At 36.9% G+C, this 21911-nt stretch overlaps 1 protein-coding gene across 18 annotated transcripts in view; it reads right to left on the bottom strand.

The window, feature by feature from the left end:
• The window catches only part of COL19A1 (collagen type XIX alpha 1 chain), a 202734-nt gene that overhangs the window by 95860 nt on the left and 84963 nt on the right, over nucleotides 1-21911 (bottom strand). For 16 of the 18 annotated variants that reach the window (XM_083832479.1, XM_083832467.1, XM_083832469.1 and 13 more), the window contains 3 exons: nucleotides 13656-13709; nucleotides 4231-4284; nucleotides 3464-3499 (listed from right to left, as the gene is read on the bottom strand). In XM_083832479.1, the coding sequence (XP_083688605.1) occupies nucleotides 3464-3499; nucleotides 4231-4284; nucleotides 13656-13709 (144 nt within the window). The remainder of the gene's footprint in view (nucleotides 1-3463; nucleotides 3500-4230; nucleotides 4285-13655; nucleotides 13710-21911) is intronic. The other 2 variants (XM_083832480.1, XM_083832466.1) reach the window with 1 other exon arrangement.

The following is a 21911-nucleotide window of genomic DNA, read 5'->3' as shown; positions in this document are numbered from 1 at the left end:
TGGACTTAGCTCTAACAATGTTTGTTAGTGCGTCATTATTATCACCTCTCTTCCTTCCCTGTCCTACAACATAATAATTCATTTTGTATTTTGATAAAAAGAAATAAATCATTTTAACATTAGGAAAAACTAGAAATGATGATAATGATATAGAGTATAAATTTACAATATTATGCTTGAGTCTGAAACAAATGGAACATTTTAAAACTCAGATTTAACAAGACTCATAACTGAAACACTGATGTCACATTTTGGCTGTAACAACATAAATGGTCCTGACAGAGTAAGTTTTCGTTCAGTGACACGTGAACCTTGATATTATCTGACCTATTACTTATTCACAGCAAGACATCTCCCTTTCCTGATTATATATTGTAAAAGTCATGACCACACAGAAGTCACACAAATAAAAAAACAAATCTGAAGAATGGATTTTCCCTTAGCCACCACGATTCATGTCATTCATCATCTTTAAGTTCTTGCCAACAGAAACCCATGACTATTTACAATGGCAGAGAGAGAAAGACTTCCTGCTGGGCCATATATTCCCACAGTGTTGTAATCTGTCTTCAAACTGCTCAACTTATTCACACCCAGTCTCATCTCTTCTATCAGTTGACAGCTACAAAAAATATTTCAGTACTTCAGTTACTAACAACCCTCTAAAGACTTGTGCCTGCTTTTCTTAAAACTTAAATGTTTCCTTTGTATGAAATTAAAATGTTCCCTAAGTATGACGACAACCATCAGTGGCTGTACCAATGCACTGCCATCTTGCTATGCCTGAATTGACTGACCTGAAACATTGCACAGCATTTTGTAATGAAAGAAATGTAATTCTTTGACAGTCCATTTTATGAAAGGGGATCACTTAATGTATAGAAAGACTGAGTTCAGTCAATTTGAAAGCAGCTTGTGATTTTTAATAACACACTACTAAACTCTGAATATGACTCTTAGTAAAGCTAAGTGCACACAATTTTAACTGAAGACAACAGAACCATATGAATTGAGTAGTTCGTAACACTAACTCTAGGGGAAGAGCTATTCATATGCTGTGGGACTATAGCCTTGGAATTCAGGAGTTTTTATTTCTGCCACTCTTTTGCATCATTATCAATTGTTGTCACCCACATGGATTGTCCTTACTGAGAGGCCCATTCTCATTTCAGTTTGTGAAAAGAATCACTTGGATCAGACAAAATGTATTACTTTTATAAAGCTTATAAAGCTTAAAAACATCTTCTACTCTGTCTGTAGCACTATCTAGCCAGAATACAACTAATACACAGGCCATGGAATCTTCAAAATTTTGTCTTCTGCTGCACCCGTATATATCAGATCCTTGCACAGAAACTGTGTTAGATCCATACTCAAGAAATCTTTTCTTGATACTTGAAAGACAACTAATCATTATGTCTTATCTCACTCTTTTTTTCTGTAGGTAAGTTACAAGAAAGGGAATAAATCAGTTAGTAACAGAATTTGCAAAACTTCTGGAGTCTGATACACAGACTTCTATAAAGAAAGGAAGGTACTTGTCTGCTTTTTTATGCCCCCTCTGAAAACTGTAGAAACAATAAAAGAAACTAAATGGCTGTATTAATGTTCTGTGTAAAAATCTAGTAATTGATATTCCGTCATTATAATGTGACACTACTTTTTTTTTCTTTTCAGTCTGTGCTTGTTATGTATGTCTGGTCATTTGTAAGATACAAAGATTATATAGATGTCAAAACCACAACATGTAAACACCTAAATTTGAAAGTATTTTAAATGACAAACTCCAAACTTCTTTTTGGATAAAGAAAGTTTCATACTGCTGCATATATTATCCTCAACTATTATCACCTGTCTCCTTTGAATCATTAAAGTTCAAATAGTGTACAATTAAGACATTACTAAAATTATTTTAATTATCAGTAGCAGCATTATTATGTAATGCAAGAAACCAGAAGTGTATGATGTGTTTCATGAAAGAATGAATTGTATTTCCCACAGAGTTATATAGCTCCCATGTTAATTTCCAAGTTTTAACCTATAAACTCTCAGTTTTGTGATTGCAGTAAACTTCTCCCTTTAGTGCTGCAATTGCTTTATTTGGATAAGAAGGTAGTTACTGAACATTCATAACTTTAAAAACATGCTTTGAAACTTACATGGATGATATTAGATGAAGAAAAATTCACATTTTTCATGAACTGATGAAAGCAATTAATAAAGCATTTAATAACATGACTAATTATAGAAGCTAAAAAAGCACGATCAAAGATTTTGGAATATACTTTGCACCTACAAGTAAAAACTGTGCTCCTGATTCAAAATACTTTGTTCTGTACGCAGTAAAAAATGGAGACTTCACCCCCTCCTCTAGAACAGCATTTGGATACGTGAATTTCTGTTATCACTTTATCACCACAAAATCCATGTCAAATGGGGAAAACAGTGTTTTAGTGACAACTACTTAAAGGGTCATAGTCTGTCATGAAAAGAACACAGACTATGATATTACATCAGAATTAAATAGCATATAGCGACATAAAGCATGTACATGAAGCAGTCACTAACTGTAGGAGGTTGGGAAGAGCATAAACACACAGTGAGTCAACAGGAGTAGCTTTCCAGAGGGCTTTTCAGACTGAGGGGCATTACCATGTAGGGGTATCAGACACTTTACAGGATACAGTGGAAGTGTATTTTGGGATTGCGCAAGAGTTATTTATGGGATGTTTAGTGGAAGAACCAAATCTAGGGAATGTCTGGGTGCCAGTGACTAGGGAAAGACTAGGATGAGGGGCAACTGCTGGGCAGGCTGAGTGTCAGCCCAGCTACTGGAGGGATGGATGCACATTGCGTATACGTTTCCCACAACCAGACCTTCATTGTGATCAACCAAAGAGTAACAGAACAAGACTGCTGGTGCTGTTCGTGGAAGTGCTGAGTGTGCACCTGTGCTGACCTCCACAGCCATACACATGTATACTCACCTCTAACCATCCCCCAGCCCTTAACTTTCTGACAATAAGGTCCTGTACATCAAATTTGAACATTTTTATGCTAGATATATAATACTGTGTCATATATGTGACTTTGAAGTCATAACAAAGTTCTTAATAACACAACCAGACAACAGAATAATTACAGTATCTTAAAAAGTGCTAATTACTTCCGCAAGCATTTACTGAAAAATGCTGTTCACTAAAAATATCAAGTGAATTTAATCTTGCTAGTATTTAGTGGGAAACAAGAAGCTTTAAATATACTTATTTTCTTTACATTTATAAATTTCCCTTTTCTCTGCTTCACAACTCATACTGAAAATGTAGTGGCATTCTAAAAAGAGGGCCCTGGCTCTTAAATTTAATAATGGAAGTACTTACTTTGTAAATAAGCTACAAACTGCAGCATTTCTGACCGATTTCCTTTATTTTTTTTATTATTTTTTTTTTTAATGTGTACTTACACTTAAGGCCATCGGTCCTGGTGGTCCCACATCTCCCTGGTTAAAACAGGACAGTAAATAAATGAGCAATCTCGTTTTAAACCTTTAGGCATTTTAGAGGATATGCACCATAGCTTAAGTAAATTCAGTATAGTCATCACACATTCTCTGGTTATGAAAATATATGAGTAAAGTGATATTTTTTTTCAGCAATTGCATAGGTACAGACAATTCTCCATAGGTTAAATGAAAAAACAAAAACAATGAAACAACGAAGCCAAAACCACCACCAGGTAGACCTCTGCATAAATGAATCACAGTTTACAAAAAGCAATCCTGCAAACACGTTTGCACGTGTTAAATTACAAGCTGCCACTAATATGCATAAGGTGGCCACTGAAGTCAGTGTGACTGCTCCTATACGTAAAGACATCTGACTGTAATATGTTCACAAAATAGCTTTTTGAGGTCTGAACCTCACTGTGAGACCTGCAGGTGCAGTCAATGGGAGCAAATCAGAGCACCAAGAGAGCAATTCAGAACATGCGGTTTAGGTTCCTGCTCTGAATTGCTTTCAAAAGAAGATTCTCCCCCTTCTGTAGTGATAAAGAGTGCTTGCCTTCCTTATTTAGAGTTAGTCTGTACTTACATTCTTCAATCCTTACGCTAGACAAATGGCAGCAGTGTGTGTTTATCATACATAGTTAAGGCAGTATATTAAATATTGAAGAAATATCATGCACGTTCACATATACATGCAACTTTACAGGTTAAAAAAAAAGAAGTACCTTTTCTCCTTTGGGACCAGCCAAGCCAGGACTACCAGGGTCACCTTTGAGTCCCTGGGCAAAAAAGAAGAATGCATATTGGTTATCATCCTTGGAAACTGTTGGACAAAATCCTCTACTGCCGTGAATTAGTATATACTAACCAAATAAGCCTTAAAATATTAGGACATAACAGAAATAAAAATTAAAAAATTAATTCTTTATTTTCATTATTTTGTGAACAGAGAAATATCTACCGAAAGACCACATGCATCTTCAACAGAGAATTAAATATACAAAGCCAAAATCTCTACCTTGACTATGCCACTTTATGGCAAGTAGCATGTAGAAATTCAAAGTTCTTTTGAGGTTTCAGTAGGTGCATATCTTGTGCATTCAACAAAGATAAATAAAATGACAGTCCCACAGCACATTCTCTTCAACTCTGCTAAAACTGGGAATGGTAGAAGTGGACAGAGCATTGTGGTTTCTGGGTTTCAGTTAGCAATGTTGAGCTGGTGAACTGCAGCAGGGTTCACCTCAGAGCAACTGCCATAACCTCCAATACTCTAATTTTCACCAGTGTTTGAGAAGGGAATTACAGAAATCACCAAGTCCTTTGTACCTCTCTCCCCAGTTCTGCCTTCAGCTGGAGAAGCCAAAAACGTTACCTACTCTTATACATTGCAAACGCAGTGATTTCACAACATGGCTATTCCACTAACATGTCTCACCAGAAGCACCCCAAAAAGAAAAATTCTTATTTCTTATAATCTCTGCTGTCTTCTCCTTGCTGCAAAACACATGGAAAAGCGAGTGGTTTTGAAATATACCCAGCAAATTCAAGCCACTCTGCAATATGGAATAACCTTGCTTCTGATGTTGGAACAACCTACCAGGAACTACTTCTTGTTTAAGCCAAGAGCTCTGTCTCTTACCTTCCCTTTGATCAGTGTTTTAGAGACATGCCACAGGAGAACACTGATGATGCGAGTCAGAAAAAGCTCTATGAGTTCGAAGATTTTATTCAGAAACCAAATGGCAATAACGTGGGCAATGCAGGACTGAATCACAATTAGATAGTTCACAAGTAGGCCAGTGTCATTACTACTGTGGAGGTTAAATGGGTCAAGGATAGAAATGATTCATCTACATCTGAATAAGGGTTTACTAACTTAAGTTCTTCCCAGCCCCCTTTTTGCCCTTGCAAACTCTGTTCCCCGCTTTGCAGTAATTGGAAAGATAGAGACAACTGGCATGAAAATGATAAGCAACATCTGTGCCTTGGTGGGTACAGAAACATTAAATCAGTGAGTGTTCTAAATACTGCATATTTGTGCAACTCCACTTCCTGCTAAAATTACATTAATTCACCATCTGGAAGGAACATCATTTAGAACTATATGAGCATTTAAGTACCCACTTTGGATTAAATTTGTGGTTGTTGTAAATACCCCTGATTTAGCTTTGATTTGTCCTTTATTAAGCTTGCCAAGTATGTAATAGTTAAATCAGAAGTAGTTTTGCTGTTTGAACTTAAAAATGTAATAGGCAGATGGATTCAAAAACCAAGCCAAAAAAAATTATTTCTTTTTATGATTTGCATATTTATGACATAGTTTTGATATTATCTCCATTTACTACATTTTACTTTTCACCTGCTCATGAAAGACTGCATAAAACACTCCCTGTTCTGAAAGCCACTTTAGGGATTTTTCAGGTATGCAAACTGTAGGGATCTGTTTCAAAGTCAGTATTAGTGAATCAGCAGTGCAACAATAGGCTTGAGATTAAGGAATAGTTCTAAGGTGGTGTATTTCCAGAGGAGAAAAAACAGAGGAAGATAAAAAGAAATCTGCAGCTCACAGGAGAAGATGTATGTGTGTGTGGCTCTATTGAAAAGACAACTGCAGACAAAAGATACTGAACCAAAGCCATGCACTGTCAAACTGTGAACATAATTTTTTTCCTAATTGGTGTGTTTATAGCTTTTAGTAGTGTTCCTGCAGTGGACCTCAGTAAGGTATGCAGTTTGACAGCTAGTGCAGAGATGATGACCACAGAGGTCAGCCTCACGTAAGGGGAAGGGGACAAGAGGAACCTATATATTTGACGACAAGCTTTACAGTGTTCGAAGTGTGATTTTTGAGTACCTGGGAAGGTTTCTACGTAACATTTTTATTTTACAATACTTGAATTACATTTCCTTTGCAGTTTATACCCACAAAAAAAAAATCAGGAAAAAAAGTTATCCCAGTAGAAATATTTCCCATTCTTCACCACCTTATATTTCTTTTAAAGATATTATTATCTTAATAAGTTCCAGACATTATGAATGCTTGGAAAAACAGATCTGGTACTATATCATGCCTATTCTTCATTTCAACCACCCTTTTTAAAGCAGCTCCAAGGGTTAGCTGCTGCTGACTGTCTCTGAAATGACATAAGAAATAAGAATTCCTGTGCTATGTAAAATCCGTAGCCGCTTCGAGCACAGTGCAGTACAGTACCCTGTTTCTGGCAGAGACCAGAACAGGATGCTTCAGCAAAGTGGATATGGTTATCTAAACAGATATCATTTGGATGATTTTAGATTAGGCTTTAAATTAGAAAAGCTCATTTTCTACAATATTGTAGGAGAAAGAAGCTAGTTTTGTAAGCCACCTACTAATTTCTATTGACCTAAGGAGTCCGTAGTCAGATTTGTCAGAAATTCAAGAACTGAGTAAAAATTCCAACAGCTTGCATAACAAAAGGTAAATGAATTGCTGAATTTTATCCTGGTCTAATTCTGGCTTCTTCAGAACAATACAATAATAAACATCTGTGAGTTCATGAACTTATAAAAACTCTTCATGAACAGTTTGCATCTGTTACCTTTCCTCTGCTGTAAGGACTACAGCTTCGTCTTTCTACAGGTCAAAATAAACTTACATCAGGGTTCCTCTCTGGATGCCAAAATGTACAGTAAGCATTGGGACATGCTGACTTAATAGTAACAAGATAGCAACATGAAAAATTGCAAAAATGAGAAACATTATCTATAACAAGACGGGGTATGAGTGTAACTGAATTGCTGACCAAGGGAGAAATTACTGGAACAAGTATTTCACAAATACCAGTAAAAGTGTGAAGTCAGCAAAATTGGGACCAGCAGGGGAAAGAGTAAACTAGGGACAGACTCTTTGTTTGGAAGGGGATGATGGTGGTATTTCTTCTGGTGGGAGAAATTTAAGGGAGAAGTTATCATATTGGTTGACACTCCTTTTGACAAACCTTTAACTAGGTTTTTTCGCTGATAGTAGTTTACAGGAGTCTTAAACAGTCTACAAACTCAATTGGATTAAGAAGAAAACAATTACAAAACAGCAACTGTGCCTTAAAACTGTGAAAAGAACCATGGTTTTGTGAATTCTTCAAATGACAGAATTTTATTAATGGTAGCCCAGCACTACTGGCATAAGAAGCATCAGTTTTTCTGTTTGAATTTTCCTTTTAGACCAGTGACAATCTCACACAATGCATGCTGTGCTCTGGAGTTCCATGGAGAAGAGAAAATAACTTTACTTAGTGATCTGATAAATATTTTCCTTACCAAGTCTGAGAACATTTTATTTGTTCGCTAGAAGTGTCAGGTATAACCGGAGCCAGAAAACTAAACAGTTTTTCAGTTCCTATGGTTTCAGTCATTTGGATAAGATCAGAACAGTCAAAGAATTTGAGAGAAAAGGGAACTGAACATTTTCCTCTAAGCCAAGTGGTCTCGACTGCAATTCTTTTGTGACAACATGATGTTCCACAAACCAGTACTCCTACTACTACTAGCAAAAAGGACAGATGATGAAGAGAACAGAGGATTTCATAGTTTGCTGATTGTGTTTGGGATTCATATCCCATATGCCTGCAGTACCTGAAAAACTACACGATTAAGGAATTGTAGCCCATAGGAGTGTTGTCTAACCTTCTCATCAAAAAACAGTAACAACATGAAATATGTATGTACCTTTTGTGAGTACTCCTAGATAACCTATGGAGGTTATATTTAAAGGAAAACACGGCCATGGGTACTTGCACAGGTTGAGGGAAACATCGTGTAATTTAAAGAAGTCTGGTTCTGTAAATTGGATTTTTGTGCAGACTGGTGTCTGTTGCTTTTAACCTTGACACCGTGATGTTCAGCTGGGTTTGAAAGCCACACCAGGGATTTATAAGGGTTTAATGAGCAGACACCTCTCTATCTGAGACCAAATTGCTGGCAATCACTGTGCTAAAAACACCACAGCCCAAATGGAGGGTTTGGAATGACATGCCAGGGCAGTCTGAGGAGGACTTTCAACAATGGGCTGACAATAAGCTACTTTGGGAGCAAACCCAGAAGCCTAAAGAAAGCTAGGGTAAGTAAAGAAAGCTTACTGGGAAACTGTTGCAGAGCTGCCAGAGTTTCTGAGGCTTACACTGCTGGCAACAGGCAACTAGACTGAAGAGTTTCCACAAGGACTGGAGAACCACAGGGACCAAGAGTGTCAAAGGAGCTAGGATTCCGTTTAACAGCTCATCAAAGACAGATTAACTACTAGGATGAAAAGACAGCTATCGGCCACAACACAAACCTCACCAGTACTCTTAGATGACAAGAGCCTACGGCATTTTCTCAGCTGCCATTAGTTACTTACTTATCCAGAGCTGGGAAATATTTGAGAAGTCCATTAACCTCTCACCCTGAGACAAACGTTTACCATAATAGCAGACACAAATTTGAGCAGAGGACTCTGAAAAAATAACTGAATTTTTAACTTTGCATGAACTTATCAATAATAAAACTCTATTTTCTTCAGAAATGTTAGGAAAATTGTCAATGTTATGCTAAATGTCCTCTCTGAGTAAAACATGCTTTTTATTCCCTAATGCTTGATGAATTCCAACTGAACCTAGCAGGTTCACTAAGGCCTGAGAAAACTGTATCATACATTGAAAATTTTCACTCATAGAAGCAGCCAGTGCTTACATATCACCACAGAAAGGAGATAAAACAGGGAAAACATACAGGCAGCTGACAACAGGTGCTCTTCACAAAGAAAAAGTGCTAAGATCAGCTGGACCCCAACTGAGCAGCAGCCACGTCTTGCCTACTAGCAAGACTTGCTTACTACACTTCTTTGTGCGGCAAATATTACACAGCATACACGAGGCAATGAAAAATGCTGCAAGACTGGCATCATGTTTTGAGGAGAATAGGTTTTCCAGTCTAAAAGAGAACTGTTTGGAAAAGTATTATACATTATTTACAAATGTTTTTATTGCTGGATGCAGAAAACTTCCTTGCACAGGTCCCTGGCCTGCATTAAGTGTTTCATCCTCACACCAGGCTAAAATCTCCTAGCATGACATACTACCTAAAGCACTGGAAATACAGTAAACAATCCAACCACTAACAGCGTGGAACTAAATTGTTATGGATCAAATCAAAAACCTCTATGGAGTAATAAAACTTAGAAATATTCTCATTAGTAAGACAACAAAAACACATTTTCTCCACAAAATGGTCTTAAAATCTTAATTAAGGCAACAGCTTCAGAGTCAGCTGTACAACACCAAGCTGAATATGTTGCAATCACTTTTCCAATTTAGTGAAGTATTTTCAAAGCTCAAATACCCTATTTTTCAGTTTATACCTCGTGTACTTTTAAATATTGCCATTGATCTTTCCTTGTTAATGTTATTCAAAAACTTCAAATTGCTACAGTGTTAGGATTTTCTGGATCCCAAACAATGCCTACTGTCTCCTTACACTTTTGCTCCTAATGGAATCCTTAGAATCTAGATTTAATTAAATAACATTACCAATTTCACACTTTCAAAAAATAGGATTCTTCACTTACCATCCAAGTATTTCCTTCCAATGCTACTACTAAGACAGTTCAAGATTACAATGACAGAAAACCTATGAGGGTGTGATGGTAAATGACTGCTACCATCACATCAAGCCACTGAGTCCTTTTGAAAATGTTCATATTTCTGTTCACATTTTCACGAAAACTGAGAAATAAAAAGACCCAATATGTGTACTTTTTACCTTCTTTCCACTGAAAACCTGTGATTTTCTTATTGCTCACTGAACTTCACAGGTCTGTCCTTTCACATTAGTATGTAAAGAACAATGATACTTTATGTAGAAGAGTTTTTAAAGTCACTTGAGAGTACCAACTTCCCTGATAGGAGAAGGAAAACAATTAGTTAATCTGCTGGTTTAACTGTGTAGGGATTAGGCACTAGATTTTCATTTTAGATTTTATTTTTTAAACAGTTTACAAGAAAGACTTCTCTTCCCCTAGCTATGCATGACACATGCTAAGAGATATGACAATACTTCCTTGGCTTCCTTACTTTTGCTAAAGGATTTCATTTTTGTTTGCAAAACATGAAGTAGTAATATCCCATGGTATTCACTTCCTACCTGTACCACCGATCAAGAACATGATATGACTCCAAAAGGAGTCTAGAAGTTTGAATGGGAAAGACTTTCTTTCAATTCACATTCAAAAGTGTGAACATTACATAGATTTACTCCATGGATAGTATCATGGATATTTGTATTGCAAATTTGTCCCTATTCCATATGGAATGTAAGGATAACAGAGTAGTAACTGCATTTATTAGGATTTCTCTCAGACAGTGCATCCATGAACACCCACTTGTTACTGTGATAAAAGTGATGGCATTATTAATGTCAAGTGGCTATAAAAGTCTCAAGGGATAAAACTTAAGAGACACTACTCAAGAAAATTGGCTGTTCGTATTATACAGGCAAATAGCTGCTTACAGATGTAATGTGAATACATACCCCAGGAAAACTACATTAGTAACATGTAAGTTATTTATAGCTACTCCTTAAGAAGCTAAAAACAATGGCAACCGCATTACTAGTATTTATAGTCAGTATTTGTGTTGTCAGATGGATTTTGAATAATGTCCTAGGCTGGGATACAGCACTGTAGATCTTGGCTCAGATTTGTGGAGTGATAATCTAGGAGATGTGCAGAGCAGTTAAACGTATTCACAGTTCCTGCATCCAAACCTGGTTCTGAATGAGATTAGCTGACCCAGTTAGCACAATCCATGAGGGATGAGGGACTTCAGCATCACATAATGCTAGTCTACAAATCAGGTTTAGTTCTCCTTCTGTCATTTACTTCATTCTAGCAAGAACGTTCTGTATTACAACTAAGAAAACAAAAGTAGTGACAGCAAAAAGAAAAAAAAAAAGGAATTTGTTTATGTGACACCTTGTTCCCTGATTTTGGTTAAAATAAATTTGAATATGTTCCTACCATTTGTGCAAGACAAAATGTTCAGTCATCATTTTCAAGTTCTTCATTTGTGAGTACAGAAACCCTCACTCCCCCAGCCAGAGAGACAACAGCTGCCAACAGCCGATACCACCAGCTTTGAGTGTTTTCAGGCTTTCTTTATACAGCACTGCAGATTACACCCATATAAACAGATTAACTTGATTATTTCGGAAATATCAGATGTTACATTTCTGTATGTGGAATGAGTTTGAGAGACACTGATAGCAACCAAGAGTCAATGATACACAGTCCTTTAAATTTAAACTTAATGACTGGCATCTCCATGCACTCTGATAACCAATCCAAAGCATTTTATTTGTGTTGTTAAAAAGGAATTATGTGCGGATTCAAACAATATAGTGTTATATTGCCTTGTGCAATTCTACTTCAAAAATATTTTAAAGACAGTTCCCATGATGATAATCCACCCCTTTTTTGACACACTACAACAGTTCACTAAACGTTCCAAATTATAAAGGTTTGATATTTTACACTTTCAGTGCCACAATGTCAAATATGTTCTAGAGTTCACCAGATACTTGGTATACCTTACTCATCCTAAAAGATTTATGGAACAAGATCCCATGTAGTAAAGGAGATCGTGTAAGACCAACACAGAAATGTCCCCAGAGCTATGGAAAGAAACACAGATGTGTTTTTCCATGCTGTCAGCATATATGTATGCATGACAGAAGTATATGGTTCACCTTTACAGACAGGCAGGCTACAAGAGAGTACCTCTTTGAATACCTAAACACAGTTTCAGCTCAGTACATAGTACATGTTTTCACATGAAGGATATCCACTATTCACTGAAAATAGTCTGATTCATCTAGCATTAAACTAGGAAAAACATATTTTTATGGCTACCGTGTGTGTACAGAGCCAGGTGACAAAAAGTGTGGTGATTGTGTAGGCTGTTTTAAAAACTTTAAACTGTATATATAGCTCAACACAAATAACCACATGCATTGCCTGTGTTCTTAGTAAGCACAGCTAGGCTGTCATAGTATTTTGGTGTGAAAAGTTGAAACTTTCACTCTTTTGGTAATGTTGCTGAAAAAGTTTTACTGAAATGTTTTTTTCCAAATCCCATATCTCACTGTTGGCTAGAATTCCAATCATAATGCCAGACATTCTCCAAAGAATTTAGACAGACAGGTTCAGTCCTTCTGTGAGATGCTCTCTGCCTTCAGCTGTGGTGTTTTTGCAATTGGGGAGCCAACAGTACCCTTCATTATCAAAACTTAAACCCAGGTTGACCTCCAGTTAAGGTCAAGGAGGAGACAGGAGGGGAAGAGGGGGATAAAGAAAACTGATAGCTTGATTTTTATTTTTAAATCTTGCTGTTCAAAACATGCTGGTTTGCTTTTTCAGTATTACATTGACAAACCTCTGATTTTCTGCCCTCTTATTTTAATATATTTGGAGGTAAATACAAAAATAAAGCAGGCAGAAGTAACGGTTATCACCAGGCACATCTATAGTGTTAGCTCAAGTTCAAGATTGCATGTGAACTCAATGACAAGGAGCATCTAGTATTTTTTTTTTAATTTAGATTCACGCCACAGCTCAAATATGAACCAGATCAATTAACTAAATAGTGAGTAAAATCTATCAGAGAATATAAGTGAAATTTTAACTCATATTCTCTATTACATGAGCCACATGGCACAGTAAATGACCCCTTGCTCTCACCCAGGAATGGCTAACAGTCTGTGCACTTGCTTTTCTTTTTCAGCAATCAAGGACCCAGGCCTAGCCTTACCTTGCCTCCAGAAATGCCCTCTTTTCTCATCAATACTGTGTTGCTTTAATACCCACGCCCGTTTCAGTTTATCTCATGAACTCTAAGCAGTTTTATCATGGAACCTACCATATCCTTACCTACACCTTTCCCATCCAATGTTAAGGCCTAAGACCTCATATCTCAGCTGAATGCACCTCTTTTTCTTGCCCATCATCTTGTGCATGTTAACTCTTCAGGCATACACATTTTCTAAATCTGTCACTCTCCTTACACAAAGTCTGAAATTCATTGTTTGCCTATCCCCCTAAAAGTTTTCAACTTGACTGTTTTAGTATCGTTCAGTTTACCTCTCTTCCATGAATGCCTTCTGGTCCTGGTTCTCCTTTATCTCCTTTTTCACCCTAAAAGAATGAATATTTATTTAATTACATTTGCAAGATAAATACTAAACCATGACATTTTTTAGACAGGAAAAATATTTGAAGATTCTGGTCTGTTCTACCTACAGTGCTACAAATACGTTTCTGACTGCACAAACTAAATTATTTCTTACATTTCAAAAGAAATTCTTTCCAAATAAATGACCCTGAAAAAAGGTCTATCACCAAGAGCTAAAGAATTTTGTAATTCACAGTGCTACTGAACGTCCATAAAGACTCACCACAGGAAAATGTTCTTGATTCTCACAGTGCTCTGAGAACAATGTGGTCAAACAGAAATTTAGAGTGAGGGACAGTTAATTGCTTTCATTTTGGTCCCACTTCTTAATGAAGATTGTTCTGAAAATTATTTCTTACAAGGATGAATATAAGTGATATATCTAATCTATGAATCAAAAGGAAAAAAAAATGGCAGGAAGGATTCTTAGAATCAGTGCTACAGGTTGGTTCCTGGGCTTCCTTATGGAACACTGACCATAAAACTCTATATTCTTTGTAAGATACAAAAAAGGATTCAGTTCCGTACTATCTCTATGGACCATGCTATCCTAGTTAATATAGATTTCATCCTAAGTTATCAAAATCTGCTTAAAAAGCATAACTTAAGGGAGAATGCCAAAACCAACAGGTCTCATCCGTGTCACTAGGCTGAACTTTACCAAATTATAAAAATAACATCATTTTGATAGAAGCCTGAGGACTGACTTTACTAGAGTCCAAGCTCTTCATTATCAACCAAAGAAAGGGAACAGCCCCACACTGAATTTCAATTATCTCCAGCGGACTACATATGTTTGAGCAGAACCTATTCATTATGTCAGCATAATCTTCATAATTCTGTTAGGTAAATGGTACTGAACTGAGATCATTCAGCTAATTCCATTTGTGACACAACCCTGATTCAAAGCTATTTCTCCAGTGGCAATGACAGAGGGCATTTCATCTAATAATCAGTTTTGCAAAATGAATTTGCATGAGCTTTCTCAAACAACTGAAGCCTACTAACAAATTAGCAACCACAAACTGTGAATTTAATAATCCCATGCAAAAGATGTCTGCAGTAGTTCATTGTTCCTATTTCAGTACATCTTGTTGATAACAAACCTAATGCTGTGCATTTGTTTGAATGGTCCTGTTAACGTTTTTCCTCAAGTATTGCCTTTTTTTGCCTGTCAATAACACCAAACTTTAAACACGATCTATCAACGCATCCATCGGAAAAAGTTTAAAGGATGCCAAATAGTTACAGGATTTTAACACTGGTTCTTTTAGTATGTTTAAACTATCAAGTTCTCTTTGTTCTCTTATTCTATGGATTAAGGCATCGGTTGAAATAGTAATCGTCTTACACTATCAGTTTAAAAAATAGCAGTTGAAGTTCCAGATTTATTCCTTTTTTTTTTTTTAATAGCTTAATTTAAACATTTTAGTTCTCATCACTATGACACACTGGACATTCAATACTGTTTTCACTATCTTTCAGCTGGTATTAAGTCACATTGCTACAGCCTGGCAGTATCTACAAAGTTACAGTCATTTATTTACCATAATAACTCCTTATTTTAATGTATTTCTAGGAGATTTAAGAAACATTCCAATTTATGGAGCTGTCTTCTGTGGTTTATCTGTTTATGTACTTTAAGAGAAAATTGTATAAATGTCTATAGTTCTGATTCAGAAGCAGCAGTAACTTGTAATTTCCTTAATGTATACGTGGAAACCTTAGATAAAAGTATCTTGTGATAATTTGTCATCCTACATCTACATTTACATTAAAAAAACATGCATTTACTGAGCCTAAAACCCAAGAAGACCCTCTCCTCACCTTTGCAATTTGCCTTCATGTTAGATTAGCAGCACATGTGTTAGAGATCCTGCCGCCTTCTTCTTCAGCAGGCAGACAGTAACTTTAAAACGTTGGCAAATGGTTCTAGATACATACAAGTGCAGTTGGTGAATGCAGGAAAGAAAGAAAAACTCCCTTCCTTATGATTTACATGATACTCAGATTTAAAATGTTTGTCAGACAAAATGATAAAAAGCACCCTCTGCTAATGAGCCCCAGACCTCTGCAGAATCCCAAGAGCCCCAGGCTTTCTGCCATGTATGCCATTTTACTATGAACCTATTCTGATTTTTTTAATAGAGTAAATTATTTGTACGTGCCAAGCCTATTGTGCACAACGTTCATGTCCTCTATGAAGCAAGAATTCAAATCAAACAGAGGTCCAATTCTTACAATTTATTTTTCTGTGAACTGAGCCAAGCCATGCTCATTTCTGCCTTTGTGGAGTGCACTATGCTGCATAATTAACAGCTTCAAACGTAGCCAATTTGCAGAACTGCTGAAGCCACTCTGCAGTGTAGATGAGGCTCTTAATAATCAACATTGTGTGTTACCTCATAGATTAACAAAAGAGAAAACAGAGAAAAAAACATGTTAATGCCATTTTCTGTCTCATGTTCCTGCCTGCTGATACTATACTCAGATGAGACAATTAAAGACTATTTGGGAAGTAACTGCAAAAACAGGATGACAAAACTCTGGAAGTGCCATTAGTTGTTTATTAGTTAACTAAAACCAATACAATATAACATTGAATTCTTTGCATTCCTTTGGGTGTATTCTGCTTTTAATTGCCCCAGTGGAACAAGCTGATGGGGTTGCTGCAGTATAAGTGCTAGGAGGGATTCAGTCTTGTGTGTGTAATACTGGATACAGTGCAGTCAGTGGCAACATTCTCTAATTAGAGCTGGGGGCTTGCTCAGGGTTTCTGCAAGACTGCAGTACCAGCCTTAAGTCACTTGGCAACTTTAAGGCTGCCTAATTTTCCTTGCATACTATTTACTCCTCATTATAAAGGCAAAATAATGTATAACAATAATATATAAAATTATGTATTAATAAAATACATTTATATTTTAAAAGGTGAAGTTTATTTTGCAGTGCTGCCCTGTTAATAATACTAATTCTGAATCCCTGATATCCTTTGTTCCAAGCAATTTTAAAGTACCATTTTTCACAATAGCAAAAATATTCTCCACAGTATGCAAGGTAATAACCTTGTAATTCTTAACCTCTGAAACTCTGTGATTTTACCCTACACAATCTTTAAGATAATTATGTTTGTTTTAAAAAAGTTGTTCTGTGTTTTGCTACAGATCTGTCTCAGTAGAATGCTTTACATGAATTGTGTGTGCTTGCAACCATTTCTCCACAGTTCCCTATAAACTGAACCCAGCTAACAGGAAAGCTTCGTGATTTTTCCTAAATAAATTATGAATTTAACAAATCAGAATCTTCAGCTCAAAAAAGAAATGCCATATGGGTCTTTCTCTTTTTACTGATACATTTCTGGAAAGCTGGGACTATGAAGGGCTCCATCCCAGTAATGTTCTTATTGTCTGACCCGTAAGCTTTCTACAGAAGGTGGGATAACCTACAACAGGAAAAGAGTTGTACTCAAGGAGAAGCACCTTCGGCCTGATGAAACACAATACCATTTAGAAGGAGTAGTAATGAAGGCAGAGTAATGATCCTGTCTTCATTCAGACTGGGAGGAACCATGCAAGGAAACAGAAAAGTCACATAAGTGGCTTATTTCTAAACAGGCTCTAACCCACGTAAGACTGCTACCTAAGCAGGGTCAGAAAGAGATACTGTAAAACATTGAAGAAATACACTTTCTTGTAAACTAAAATCAATGATGATGACCTGGGAGGATGTCACTGTGAACCCTGTATCTTTCCAAACCCACCTATTTAGGATACTCAGACTCAGCATGAAAGCAGATGACCACAACACTTCATAGGCATCAGCAATTCAGAGAGCTGAGCAGCTACACTTATCAAGAAACCATGACCAAAACATTTCTGATTCAAAACTGTGCCATCACTGTCTAGTGAGAGAGCCACAAACAACAGGTGTCATGCCTGGCCAAGCCGGATAATGTGTCAGGAGAACGATCTTTCCTTCCTGCTTCACTTACGTAGACTGAGCAATACTGAAGAAGTACATACTGGCTAACTGCTGCTTGGTGTCAAGCAGTACATTTCTGAGCAAGCTCCCAGAGAAGCTATATAAAGGCAAACTACCACCTCCGCTGAGTCCAAAATCTTAGGCACAGAATGACTTGAAGCCAAGCCAATCCATGGATCCAAAACTGCACTGCTGAACTGTCTCTCCCTGTCAACAGGAATGAGGCAGTCATCTATTTTTGTTCGTTGTAGAAAAACCTCAAAATATAAAATGATCTCAATCAATAAGAACAGCCACTAAAAAATAAATAAAAATAAATAAAGTTCAACAAATATTACAATGTAGTGCTCTTGGGTTGGAGAGATCAAATGCACAAATAAGAAATAATTTGTGTAGCACTGCTGCAGAAGAGGATATGGGGATTACCACAGATCATACAGTGAGCATGACTCTGTAACACAAAGCTGTTATCAAAAGGCCAAGCTTCATTTTGGGATGAGACAAATGCAAACCAAAAAAGAACCCATATAATTATTCTTGTTTACTTGTCACTGATCAGAATAATGAAGGATGGTGTCTATAGTTCAGGGCACTGTGCTGTTCATGGAACACGGCCAACTTTCAGGTACCTGCTCTTCTCTAATTCAAAATGGTAGAAAGTTTGGAAAAAAAAGCTATGAGGGAAGAGTGAACACAGGACATGCTGATGGCCTACAGAATTATGACATCCTTGAGAAGTAAACCTTAAGAAAACTCCGATTCTTTTTATTCACATCTAGAAAATGCTACAGCATGCCTAACAGTGACACCATATTGAAAACACAGCTGAATAATCTTTTGATCTCTTAACGTGTTCCTCTCAGACCTCTGAATCTCACCTTGGTCTTTATCTTCAGCATAACAGTAGCTGGTGGAAATCTAAAAGACTTCCTAAAGATCCTTGGTGAGGACCAGAGCTATTAGCTGGGATTATTAATGAAACACTGAAAGACATTAAATAATATTTTAACAAATGAACCAAAAAAATAACTTATGTAGAATACTACATGGCATACATTTCCTCTTAATAGCGTTATCAGAGTAAAAGAGACATAATGACACAACCTCAGCCTTTTGGATGGTAGATCTTAACCTGCATAAGAAGAAAAATTACTGAGATTTTAGATAAATCTCGCTTGCTATAATTTACACAAGACTAACCACAACCTAACACATAGCTTTGTTTTCAATCATAAATGCTCCAAACTAACTCTGCTCAGGCTCAAGATGTTCACACTGCCTTTGCTTTTTGCCACAAGAAATTTAGATGCTGTAGGTTGAAAACCTTGCTCTGCATGTTATCATTGCTTGTCTGCCATCGCCATTTCACTTTTTTTTCTTTAATCCTTTCAATGTCAATGAGAAAATTTTCAATGTCAGTGAGAAAACAAACAAACAAAAAAACCCACAAAATCAACACCCCAACTTCTACCCTTTTTGGTATAGTTATTTCATCACATATTCTCAGATTTTAATCTTGGGTTAGAATTTTTTCATTCAACTTTTATTCATAAAAATACGCTGATACGTAAAACGTCATTTTTTATATTATTTACTTTTTTTGTTAATCAATCAAGTCTGGTTGTTCTGCAGGAACCCATCTTTTGTCTTAAATCTTATACTGTATCTTTCAGAAGAGATAAATGGTCTGCTCTGCTTTTGTGCTGTGTCTAGTACAATGGAATCATAACACTTCTTTTGGACTTCAACAAATATTTGCACTTTTACAGAATTTTGCTCTTGTAGCACTCTCAAACAAAACTTAAGAGTTGAATTTGGCTCCAAGCTGCTAACACCAAATTATACAATATTTTTGAATTTTAGTGTCTTGCGTATCTACCAATAGATTAAAAACTAAAAAGAAAAATCTGCCTGATTTAATGAGCATTCTATTTTTTCCTTTCTTAAGTAAATACTACAAATGGATTTGACTTTCAGCTGCAATTGTTTAAAGCTCTATCTGCCTTTTAGTGGGGAGGTTTCTGTTTATACTGGCTTAGCCTTAGTGTTGAATGAAGATTTTTCCGTAGGAGGAATAAACTAGTTTCTTTTCAAGGCTTGTCTCCTAAGGAACCTAAACCAATCTGTTCTTGTCAGTAGTTGACAAATAGTATTGCTTTCACAGAACACAGTATTTTTTAGACATCCATACTTTCATGGTTTTGGCAGGCTACTGCTATTGTTATTTAGACTTTGAAAGATGTTCTGCAGATGGTTACAGCCATCTCAAGTGTTTGCACAAGTTGATGGACTGCTACGTCTATTCTGGAAAGTCTGCATCTTCAGCTCTATTTCTACCACATGACAACAGAAATAATGCCATTTTCTCTAGCTGTGACTATTTCTGAACTGCGTTCATCAGGCCCACACAGGCAGCAGTATCATTTACCTCCATTTTCTTAGGGTACAGGAGGAAGTTTATTAAGGTCATAGAAATACAAACTTTAGACGAGGAGCTCCTTGGAGTTTCAATAAAGTTCTCATAGACCCTGATAAAATCTAAAGGTGTGATATGTTCAGTCTTCTGATGGATATTCATCTGAGAAGGAGGTTTGATCTGTGTTCAAAATATGCATACCTTGCTCATACTTTACTAAGGGCAATTCAAAACACAGGTATAAAAGTAAGGGATGGCTGTCTTTTGAACAAAACATAAGTAATTACAGCTTTCATGCAAGAAATGTTCTCCCTTTCTAGGTAGATCAAAATCCACACCTTCCAATTCCCTGGCAACTGTCCATTACAACCAGCCCATAGGATACTGAGCATGAAAACAATTACCATCTTTCTGTTCTAGCTGGGCGACATTGCAGTGAAGTGTCTAGAATAAACAGAACAGAGAATTTTCTGTAGCCTGTTGCAAGGGGAAGGCATCTTTAGAAAGAGCATCCTGGGAAATTTGATCTCTATCTGCCAGATGGCTACTGACAACAGGAGCAAGTTTTATCCTTCTGTAAGTACGTAGGACTCATATAAGGGCACGGGTCAAATTCCTTCTGTATCTCTTTTTGCACAATATATACTGGCCACACCATACCCCTCCCTCCCCCAGAGACACCTAAGACAACTGAGTCTCCACTTACTGTCACAGAATCTCTGAGCTTTGCAGTAAATTAGCTGCTCTTCTAAGCTAGCTTCTTCAGTTTCTTAAACTAAACATTTAGGACACACAAAAAGTAGAGGCATAAAGCTGCTGATGGGGTTAACTACATCAGGCATGTGCTTCTGTACAATTTACCATTCTTTAGGTTTTGTGCATATTACTGATAACAGCCTTAATACCACAGAGTCACAGAATGGATTGGGTTGGAAGAGACCTTAAAGACCATCCAGTTACACCCCCCCTGCCATGGGCAGGGACACCTCCCACTAGACCAGGTTGCCCAAAGCCCCATCCAGCCTGGCCTTGAACACCTCCAGGGATGGGGCATCCACAGCTTCTCTGGGCAACCTGTTGCTTGTACTTGCATGCTGCCTAGGTCAGGTCTTCTTCAAAATAAGTATTTTCTAGTTCTGTCTACATTAGCAAACAGCATGGCATGACAGAAGAGGATCTATGAGGCAACTGATGCAGAGAACCAGATTTTCACATTGTACATGTTTTGTGGAGCCTATTCCAAACCTACTTTGGAGTAGCTTTAGTCTGTCTTCATGAACTCAACATCCATTAGCAATTGCAGCACCTTAGGCTTGTTCCTGGAGTATATCTTTCTGTTCAGCTTCATCCAAAAGTAATCACACTGATCTTGATTCAGCCCCAAAAGTCATCTATAGTACTGTAGTACCTTCTGGTCATTAAAATTTGTTTATAATTCTGGAATACTTTGGTTGCTGAAGAAAAGCTAGATGGCAGTCTGAAGAAACAGAACCTGATGAGATATAAACCAGTAAATAGGAGCTCTTTGGGGGCTGAAAGAGTTCCCTGACTTATTTGCTTTACTAGGTGTCACACCAACAGTTGCAATAGCATTGCACAGGGACATTGGGGACAGGAAGAAGCAGCTGGAAAGGAAGAGACAAAGAAAGAAGATGGTTCTTCTCATTGACATTATTGCCTTAACAAATATAATCTCTTGCTAAAGGGGGAAATAAATGCTTTAGAGATTTCAGTACAGTCGTTAAACATACATGTTGCTGACTTTTCA

Source organism: Anser anser (genome assembly GCF_964211835.1).
Source record: "Anser anser genome assembly, chromosome: 3".
Lineage (NCBI taxonomy): Eukaryota > Metazoa > Chordata > Aves > Anseriformes > Anatidae > Anser > Anser anser.
The sequence above is the reverse complement of the archived record's forward strand: the minus strand, read 5'-3'. Positions and strand labels throughout refer to the sequence as shown.